Source organism: Aristolochia californica, unplaced genomic scaffold (genome assembly GCF_029961685.1).
Source record: "Aristolochia californica isolate CCGP_79_NKW_82.1479 unplaced genomic scaffold, dmAriCali1.0.hap1 SCAF_3, whole genome shotgun sequence".
Taxonomy (NCBI): Eukaryota; Viridiplantae; Streptophyta; class Magnoliopsida; order Piperales; family Aristolochiaceae; genus Aristolochia; species Aristolochia californica.
This window is the reverse complement of record NW_027181992.1, coordinates 7,612,301-7,623,280: the sequence shown is the minus strand read 5'-3', so window position 1 is coordinate 7,623,280 and position 10,980 is coordinate 7,612,301. Positions and strand designations below refer to the sequence as shown.

The window sequence follows — 10,980 nt, the reverse complement described above, 5'->3', positions numbered from 1 at the left end:
TTCGATATGAAGGTAGAACTTTTCCTTAATCTTTCGTATTCTGTTATCAATTATAGTTTTAGGTGACTAAATGCTCATGGCAACTTTAAGTTTTCCTTTTGGTTCATTCAAATATGAAGCTAGTAATCAATGCGACAGAAGAATGGTTTGGATTCCCATGGAAAATGAGAGAAAATGGAAGAGAAGTATGGTATATTTTTGTTTGGATACAATTGGAAAATAAAAAAGAAAAAAAATAGTAATATTGTAAAATTTTCTCTCAGTTTTCTATTTCTTTTATTTTTTCTCTAAAATTTATTATTTTGTGAGAAAAAAATTATTAAATAAAAAAAATTCTCTCCAAATTTATTTTGTGATTTTTTCTCTTATTTTAATTGTCTCTTAACGATTATCTACTGGGCTCCAAAAAGGCCGTTAGGTTCTCCACTTGTTTCTTTCTCCACTCTCATCTAAATAAGCTCTAATATAAAGTCGTAGAATTTAGCATGATATCATTTTAGGTGTTCTAGGGCTTTTAATTTATTGCTTACAGTACTCAATTATTATTGCATTGAAGGCATCCTTGGCTGCTTCAAAGGATGAACTCGGCTCGGTTAGATAGTGGTTTGAACAAAGTTTTTTCACCTTAATAATTGACTTTATGTAGCTTTTCAAATCCTCATATATATTTGCCTATCACTATTTCTGGTTTGTTTTTTGTTCTCATACAACTCTTTACCTGGTTTATGATTTCATGCACGCCATGTTGAACACCTTCAAGTTGTAGTTTTCAAATTCCACATGCAAATTTGAAACCTCCTTTTTATTGCTTTAGCCGAGTATTTTTTAGGTAGTCAACTTCCATTTGTTTGCATGAATCCCTGCATTAGGGTTTGGCATAATTCACCTATAACTTCTTATTATTTCCTTGCTTTTCATGCACAAAAAGAACCCTCAATTTCTAGTTTTTAGTTTGGCAATGCTACTATTTTCCTTCTTGACTTCGGAGCTCTGAGAGAGAGAGAGAACATTTCTCTATTGCTCTGTCTCATGCAAATTTTATCTGGTTTAAGAAGTTTCTAAATCAAAGAAATTGGTTTGAGAAATCTAGTTTTATGCGGAACTCATATTTCCTTCTCTGCATTATTTTTTTAAGTTTGATATTGCACTTGGTTTATTGTCTCTTTTACCCTTGAAGTTCTCATCTCTTAAGGGTTTGCAGTACATCGTGTCTCTTGAAATATGGCCATGGAAATGAACAATTCCTCCAATGGACTTAGAAAAAAAGTTTTTTTTTTTTTTTTTTTTAAATAACTATTGTTCCGCTTAAATGTCTGTCCAAATACCTTTCATGCTCTTAGACAGTAAAATGTTTTCTGATCACTGATGACCTTGCTGACCATTTACCCAAGCCATCCCCCTCAATCAATGAAGAAGATAGCCAGTTATTATAAGTGGCTGAAAGAGGACACGAGTGATTAGTTGGTTAATAAACTTTCATTAGCTTTTTTATGTGTTTCAAGTTATGTACATGTCCAAGCAAGAAAATAATATCAAAAAATATTTAATTGGCACGACCTTATTAAGCCAACATAACTATCCGAGAAAATCAGAGGGAAGCATTGTTTAGGGCTATTTGCTTTACCAATATGAAGTTACACTTTGATGTGGTAAAACCTCAAATCCTTTCCTCCTTTTCAAAACCATCCCTTGATGATATTTGTATTACTATACATCAAGTTCTAGCAAAAACACTTAAAGTCTCAACTCATGCCCACATATACATCTATCATGTTTTTGCAATGAAGATGAACCAAAAATAATGGATGAGGTCATGGTTGTGGCAAAACCGAAGTCATTTAAGTGATGCCTCCGAACTAGTGCTATACTTGTTGTGGTTTATCTAATTATATTGTTCAAAAGTGTGGGATGCTGCACGGAAAACAAACTCTTTCTATTGTCAATCAAGCCAGTGCCACCTTTGAACCTAATGAAGATGGTTCCACTTATTCTTCTAATGTCGGGAGAGTTCTTACAAAATGAATATAATAAAGCCTGGTAGAAATTCAAGAGAATATTAATTACATCCTTTAGTATTTCCTCTGCTACTATTTCCACTATAGATATGTACTTTTTCCTTTCATGCTTTAGCTTTTGTCCTTGAATTATTGATTCAAATGTCTCTAAACATCTTATTGAAACATTGGTAATTTATTATCATTATCTCATTGTCCCACTAAATGATTTGTGTTTAGAGTTGATGGCTCTCATACCAAAATATAGGGCATTGGTGTTGCCTCTCCATCCAAACCTATATTTTCCTCCTTCCAATGTTTTCTTTGTCCCTTAATTTTCTTTAAGCCTCATGTTACTAAGTCAAAGACTATAAAACTTAGTTGTTGTGTAACATTTTTCCTAATTCACTGATCTTTCAGGACATTTAGACCAATCGGGTGATTGGGAGGAGGTCTCTATTATTTGGACAATGAAGTAATTTCAACAATAGTAACATGAAATCAACAGGCACTACAGTGGCACAATAGACTAGGTCATCTGTCTTTATCAATGTTGAATCTCTAGTTTTCTTCTTAAGTCTATTACTAGTTTGTCTTTTGAGTCTTTTGAGTTAAGTAAACACCATAACATTGTTTTTCCTTACCGCTTTGAGAAGATTAATCCTAGTTTGTTTTCCTTAATTAATTTCGATAGTGGGGGGTGGGGGGCGGCAATACAAGTATTTAATATTACTCAATTTCAATAACTTATCATATTTGTAAATGATAATACTCATATGATGTAACTCTATTTAATCAAAGAATGATCTCAAGTGTTTCCTAGTTTTAAATTACATTGTGAAATGGTTGAAACTCAGTTCCACAAGAAAATGGAAGTTTTAAGGCTTCTAATGCTAAAGAGTATTTCTCTTTGTTATTATAATCTTATTATAAAAAAGGTACTATTAACTAAATATCATGTGCATATACACCTTAACAAGATGTTATGTTTGAAAGGAAAAATAGAAACTAATTGGAAGTTACTCGAGCATTATTATTGTCCATGAATGTTCTTGGTTTTACTAGCCTTATGTAGTTCTCACCGCATGTTATTTTATTAATTTTATGCATTCTATTGTTCTTGGTCACAAATCCTCATTGTCAGCATTATTTTCTAATTCTCATCCTTTTTCAGTTCCACTTATGGCAAAAATAAATTTGATCTGAAGTATCAAAATGTATTTGTCTAGGACACTTTGGAAACCAAAAAGGTTTTGTTTAGTATCTCCGTTCATAAAACTTTTATATCTATTATGTACAAGTTTTTTAGGATAAGTCCTTTATTTTAATAGGTCTTCCCTTGGCTTACACTTTCTATCAGAATGCTGAGACCTATTATGGTATCGAACTAGCTTCTACCACAAAACTGGATGCAACAATTTTAGACATGTCTCCTAACACCTCTTCTCTAATGGCTAACCAATCACATGTGCAATCTATTGATGATTTCGAGGTTAATATTTTTCTTTCTCACCACATATGTTTGACGTACATTTTGATCATCCTCCTATTGTCATTCAAAAACCTACTTGATCGTGTTCAATAATGTTCCACTTGTTTTTACTCGTAGGGTGTTTTGAAATTGTTCCACTTGTTTTTACTCGTAGGGTGTTTTGAAATTGTTCCTTTTTAGCAACTTTATTCCGTGTCTACTCCTAATAGTCATCTAGAGGCTCTAATGGTTCTTGGGCGGAAAGCTAGCATAGAAGAGATGGTGGTTATGTATAATAATCACACATTGGAGTCAAGACCTTTAATAACTTGTTAAGCAACCCATAAGTAGTATATGGGTTTTATTTTCCAACACAATCTCCATGGCACTATTGCTTGACTTAAAGTTAGGTTAATTGTAAAATGCTATACCTAGTCATACAACACTGTCTATGAAGAGACCTCTCCAATCAATTAATTTAATTTGGTAAAAATTCTTATTTCCCTTACTACAAACTTTAATTGTTTATTCATCAATTAGATGTCGAAAATGTTTTCCTTAATGTTGACCTTCTTGAGAAAGCTTAAATTTCACAACTACACGAATTTGTGGTTGATCGAGAACATGTAAGAAGGCTTAACGGGTCTATCTATAGTCTCAAGCAATTTCCACTTGCTTGGTTTGAAACTATTAGCAAAACTATACTTGGTTTTGGTTTTGAAAGGTATGAAGTAGACCATTTGATTTTTGTGAAACATATTAATCAAGGTGTAATTCTTATGGCTATCTAAGTTGATAATGTCATACCAAGGCGTAGTGACAAAGATGAAACTAAACAAATAAAAGTAAGTGTTGTAGAAGGGGTTTCAAATCAAGGACCTACTTTCTTGGGATTGAAGTGTAGTCATTTCATGACATAGTTCTATCTCAAAGTATATGTTGGATTTTTTGGAAGAAGTTGGTATGCTTGGGTGTAAATTAGTTGATACACTTACGAATCCGAATGTTAAACTATGTGTTAAATCCGATAATGAGGTAATTGTGAAAAGGTATCAATTTTTAGTAAGTAAGCTAATTTATCTCACAGTGACAAGGTTCAATATTTCATCTACAGTTAGTATCATTAGTGAGTTCATGTATCACCATCAACTTTCCCATTGACAAGCATAAGAAAAGATTCTTTGGTATATAAGGAAAACTATAGGACAAATATTGTTATATAAATACCACAAGCATGTTATCATTGAAGGTATTCCAACTACAGATTGACCAAACTCTCCTAATAAAAAATCAAAATTTGGCTATTGTATTATGGTTAGTAGCAATCTTGTCACTTGGAGAAGCAAAAAACATAGAGTGCCACCAATATCAAGTGCTAAGGGTGATGCAATGAATGAGATGTTGTGCCTGAAATAAATTGTTGGTTGGACTTGGTTTCCTATAAACTGCTCCAATCCAACTTCATCGTGACAATTAAACTACCATACACATTGCAATAAACCTAGTATTTCAAGAGTAAACCAAACACATTGAAATCCATTTACCACTTTGTTTAAAAGAAGTCACAAGCTAGTGTCATTAACATGTAATATATATTCACTCCAAGAACCAACTTGCACACGTCTTGCCCGGCTTGTTGAGTGACCCTGATGATCAAATGCAGTAAAAAGCTGTGCATACGATGAAATGGCTTGATATACTATGAATTTCCTCAAAGCGGATAAAAAGTCTGTATTAACAACTAATCACTTTCGATAAAAGTAGTACCAGCCAGATCGGAGAACGGCGGCGCCAGTGAGTACGAGTCTCTCTGTCTCTCTCTCTCTCTTCGCAAAGTTACTACGTAGATGTGAAAAGCATGTGCAGGCGGCCTTGCCCGATGCGAGCGTGATAAAATATCATGATTCAACCACCAAAGTTGAAGGCGAGAAACGCGCTTCCGCCCGCTCACTACAAGACAAAAAAAAATGTTATTAATTTATTTTTACAAGTCCCCACCGACATGTTTTTAAATAAGTTATTATGAATTGACCTTAATACCCTTTCGCGTACGGCTGAGGGTATTACGGGGATTGCAAAAATGCAACTACGCTGTTCGTTCATGAACAAGAAAAGCAAAAAAGAGAACAAAAAAGAGAGCAGAATTCTTACTGCCCAATTTTTTAATCGCCGGAGTCGTCGTCGCCGGATCCGAAGAGAGAGATGCGGTTGTAGAGTAGGAAGATGATCAAGAGAAGAATGAGCGCGACGCCGACGGGAGATCCGCCGACGCGGTGGATGGAATCCGGTTCACCGGCGAAGATCTCCGACAAGGACACGCCGCGGTCGGATGAGAGGAAGCGGATGAGGAGGAGGAGGATCACCGGGAGGAGAAGCAAGCCGAGTGGACTCATGATCTCCGCGAAGGACTCCAGCATCGCCTCGCTGTTCAGCAGCATCGGTCCCGCCACCACCAGCCCTACCACCACCGCCAGTAGTATGGCGTGCGGTGGCGACCTACGCGCTTCTTCTACCATTTTTACCGGCTTCCTATCTAAACTGAACTGAACTGAACTGAACTGAGCTGGATCTCTGCTCTGTGTCTGGCTTTTTCTCTTTCTGTGCTGAGTTGTGCTCTGAGAGTTCACTTCGGAGATGTTAGAAAAAGAGGATTAGGAGATAGGGAAGTCGTCCCTTACTGGTCAAGGGTATAATAGTAATTATAAATAAAGAGGGAGAGAGGAATTGTCCATGAATGTGCAGTGAGGTGAGGAAGATCCGTGACTTTAGGAAGATCTGGGTGGGACCCATCCAACTGACCCTAAGGCCCTATTAATGCATTTTCCAGGAAAAGCAAGGAAAGACTTTTCAAGTAGAAATGGGTTTTCCCATTGTTCTAAGAAACTCATATCTACCTATAGATCCCTACTTGGAAAATTGAATGATTTTTCCAGGTAAGGATTTCCAGCAACGAGATGCCCTAAAACTACTACCTGGGAAAACATCAGGCCGACCTCTACCGGCACTCACCTTCATGGCAGTGCATAAAAAGGCCAATGCATGAGATACGTTGTCCTAGATGTTGTCACATGGGGTGTTTTTCCTGCCATGGAGATTATTTAGCTGACTAGTTGTGGACCCTGCAAGTTTTGTGGTTCGGAAGGATGACACATTGGAATTATGTACAAGAGGTTGGATAAACTTGTACCTAGAGGATGATCTCTCGAGGAAATTATTGGAAGAGGTACACATATTATTCTTTCATTATATTTATGTTTCACAGTTTCTCTGCCCTTTTGTGGCCTCGGGAAGATGAAGAACATTCTTCAAGTGTTCACTAGTCTTCATTAAAGGGGCCCAAATGTGGAATCTTCCTGGGTGTTGTACCTACTATCGCCTAATACATGCTCGAAATCCTCATAAAAAAAGAGTTGTTACTTGAATTCTTAGTATAAAAAGAAAACATAAAAACTGAATGATTGACCTCTGTGAAGATTAGAGAAATGATTTCTGATAGATATAACTCTCCGATCCTTGAGGTTCTTCTATTTGGATCTAAAATAGTGTATAACCATCCAATATTTTAAGCTTTTCTATGAACCTGATCATGAAAGTTAAGCTTGTTTCCAAGTCAATAAATGGTTATGTGAATTTCCGTTTAACTTCTTTGTTTGTTTAGAACTTTAATCTATCGTTCCCTGTTCACTAGCTTTATTCTTTATTTGTATTGTTGCAAGTTCATTAATGAGCACTCTTTACAATAGGTGCAAAGAAGTTATTTCTTGGTTAGCTTGGAGGATAATGACTGCATCCATGGAGATATCTTCCTAGTGTTTAAAAATATTTGAAGAAGTAATATTTTTTTACGTACACAATGTGACATTGGCTATCTTTCTATAGTCTTTATTAACAATATCAGAGAGCAGGGTCTTGACATAAATAGTAAAAGAAAAGTAGGTCACTGTTAGGAAAACAACCTGGTTTGTGTTCAATCAAAGTCATGTATCTTATTTTCTAGTTTAATTGCTTATTGTTATAGTTGTTGTGGCTTTCTTTCACTCTCTTTTGAATTGTTTCTACACGAGAAATGAAAAAAAAAGTCAAAAGGAGAGTAGGGAATTTTTTTATTTTTCTTCTGCTTATGTCATCCTCAATATGATTTTTTTTAACTTTGTTTAGGGGGTGTTTAATATTTCTTCTATTATCTATTAGTGAGGCTTTTGATAGGATAAGTGAAAGGGTTTGCTAATAGATTTTAACAAAAGTTTGAGTTGCTATTTTGGTCCGAGGATCAGGCCAGTGTTCAAGAAGTTGTTCACAAATCCTTTGAGAAATTTGCATGTTTGGCATGAAGGAATTGAGTGTCAGTAACTTGATCGTATTAGATTTCATTGAAATTAAAGCATCTCGAAAGGTAAATCAAAATTATGTTTAGGTAAATAGGGTAAATTTTCGGATCTCTTCCTTTATTGTCCTTTACATGCATGAGCAAATTGATTAGGTAAGGTATATGAAGCTTAGACGTATCTTGGAAAGAGATGACTTATTCCTGACGACTAATTAACATTAATGAACTACCACAAGGAGAAACACCCATAACGATTTAGTGAACCCTTAAATGAACCAACATTGACAAAAAAAATAACTTGCTATCCTAACCTAACCCTATATTTACAATAACACTACTCTCCTATTGGCTTCCAAAAAATGTTTGTTACGAGTATGACTCGTTTTTTTGTATGTCTTTGACCTTTTCTATTTCTAAATAGTTTTCTTTGACTCTATTTTGTGGTGATTCAGTTTGAGTTTAACAAGATCAATTTGTTTTTAAGTATATTTTTTTAAAATTTGTATTTGACATTTTATATTACTGAAATTTCCACGAATAGGTATGGTAATATATCGGATTAATTATTTTCTTTATTTATTTCCATAGAAAAGGCACTAATAGGTCTATTTAATATTCCTTGGAAAATTTTAAAAATTTCCATGTAATTTCCTAGTAAGGCACTAATAGGATTTAATTTGAAGGTTTCTCGGAAATATGTATCATAGGAAAAATATTTTTACTTTTATTTTAGATATAAATTTTCAACCAAGACCACTAACGGAGGCCTTAAGAAGACAAAACTTGAAGGACAATCAGGATTCAACTACAATGGCTTTCTTACACAATTGAAGAGAAGAATAAGGTGGGCAAATTTTCACCTAGATTTGGATAAATTTTTTATGTGCTTCTACACCATTTTAACAGTGACAGAAGACTTATTCAAGTTTCCAATTCCCCTAGAGATAGGTGATCAAGTAAAAAGTGCCAAGCCTGGAGCTCTCAGTTTGTAGTTTCCGGCTACTCTTAGGGTCTGTTTGGAACCCCATGGAAAAAGAAAATAATGAGAATTTGATCATTATTATTCCAAAAAATAGTTATTGAAAAGGAGAATTTGATTATTATCTCATTTTTACTAACTATTTTTGGGAATAATAATGATCTAATTCTCGATTTTTATTCTTTTCTAGGGGTTCCAAACAGACCCTTAAAGACCCGGACTTGGTTTTCCCATTCTTTACGAATGCTTAACCAATAAAACGAATGAAAATATTTCAAAGAGAGGAAGAAGAAAACGTCGAATTTTGGCGTTGTACAAGTAGTCAAAGACTTTGGTTTCTCTTTCCCTGGTTAGATGGGAAAAAAGCGTTCTCTCTCATGCTTTCCTTCTTTCCTTTCCTATGTTTAGTTTAGAGGAAAAAAGGGTTTTTTTCTCTTTTTATTCACCACTTCAATTGAAGTAGTAAAAAAGTGGGTTATAAAAGAAATAATGTGAACTTAAGAACCATGAATTCCATGTAACAAAACAGAAGCAAAATGATACTGATTGAAATAGAGCAAGAGCAACTGCAACTCAGGGAAAGGAAGAACTTGCCTTGCTCATCCACTAAGTATCAAAAGGCTTATTACCACATGAGCACGATCATGCCTAGGAAAAATCTCCATGACTTATTGGCCTCAAATACTAGGAAGTCAACCGAATATATCCATACCAAGACAGTAGAGTACAATGGGGGGTTAATATTGTTTTCAAAGCATTAAAAAAAGGAAATAAAGAGGCTTGATTTACACAAGTTGGTGGCTATTGGTGCCGCGTTCCATTATTCTTGGATTTTGATCTTGAGTGATTGATGTGAGCTTGATTTTCTTCCTTCGATTGACTGATTTGAAGGGATAATTTCCCTTTATTGATTTCTATCGATGTGAGAGAGAGTTGGGTTTTACTTGATGCAAGAAATGAAGAAGATCTTCACCAAGTTTCTTTTCTAACGTATAATGGATCGGGAGAGAGATTTGTAAATTCAGGGGACTTCGGAGGCAACTCTTCCTAATTCTCTAAGCTCTTCCCTGTTTTGATTACTAATACCCAAAAAAAGTGTTCAAGAAACTCTCTCACTCGGCATCTAATTCTTATTGTAATATTATTGTAATTACAAGCGATCCAACACAAAAAGTTATTTAGTGCGAAACATACGAAACGGAATCATGATCAGATAGCCGAGTTAACAGTTGATTATGATCGGACGCCATTTCACATGTTTTGCACCAAATAGTTTTTCGTATTGGATCTTCCTTCTTGTACCAATACATAACAAGTAGTTTTGATACTCTTGAGTGTGAGATACGGAGGTCTAGTGATCAAAGACAAAATACAAAGCCAAACTACAATTTACAAATCAAGATCATTTAGGCTGATGGGAAGCCCTGAGATACCCTTCGAAGTCCAAAATCATGAAATTTATTGGTTTCCTACTATTATAAGACGAATAAAGCTTATTTAGGATGCGTAATCGCACATACCAAAGGCACATCTTAGCTGCCCGGGACACTCATTATTGCATGAGCCACAATGTTGCTTCTCATTCAAACTGTTGACGCAGCGGCCGCCGCAACACTGGAGCCCATAGGCACAGACCATTCCACAGCCCCCACAGTTGTTGGGGTCAACAGTCGTGTCTCTGCAGAAACGTCGGCTGCAGCATGTGGTGGCGCCGCCCCATGGGTTCTTGTCGGGGTCGACGCACACATTTGGATCGCTACCGCACCAGAGGTGGCGCTGCGGCCGCCGCTGCAAGGCCGTCAAGAGGAAGTTGGAGTGAGTGGGGAGGTCGGTTTGGCGGACAGCAGCTGCGGCATGGAGTAGGAGTAAGAGTATTGCCAGTATCAGATGAAAGAAGAGCCACCATCGGAGAGGAGGAGATGGCATAGGCACATCTCCTGAGGAGGCTAGAAGCTAGAAGTGGACATTTTATTTCCTCTTCTGTCTGGAATTGGATTTCAATTCACCCACATCACTCTCACTCAACTAATCTTACGCAGTTCCTAACTAGACAATGTTCCAGCGTCTGGGTTTGTCGATGAACTGCAAATAAATTACGCAAATTTTTATGTTTTCTGTTTCCCCAAGTCAACTCACGAATCTTTTCTGTATCAACTGCTCTCTTCTTTATCTGCTCGTATGGTTCCTGGTTTAGTGTCCGATACCAATG

General features: G+C 35.9%; 1 protein-coding gene across 1 annotated transcript; it reads right to left on the bottom strand.

Moving 5' to 3' along the window:
- Nucleotides 1-4,854: 4,854 nt before the first annotated feature.
- LOC137958937 (uncharacterized) lies at nt 4,855-6,129 on the bottom strand. The gene is made up of 2 exons (XM_068806153.1): nt 5,617-6,129; nt 4,855-5,415 (listed from the first exon to the last, which is right to left on the bottom strand). The coding sequence occupies exon 1, from the start codon at nt 5,979-5,981 to the stop codon at nt 5,628-5,630; it is 354 nt and encodes a 117-aa protein (XP_068662254.1). The 5' UTR covers nt 5,982-6,129; the 3' UTR covers nt 4,855-5,415; nt 5,617-5,627.
- Between the last annotated feature and the right edge of the window lie 4,851 nt (nt 6,130-10,980).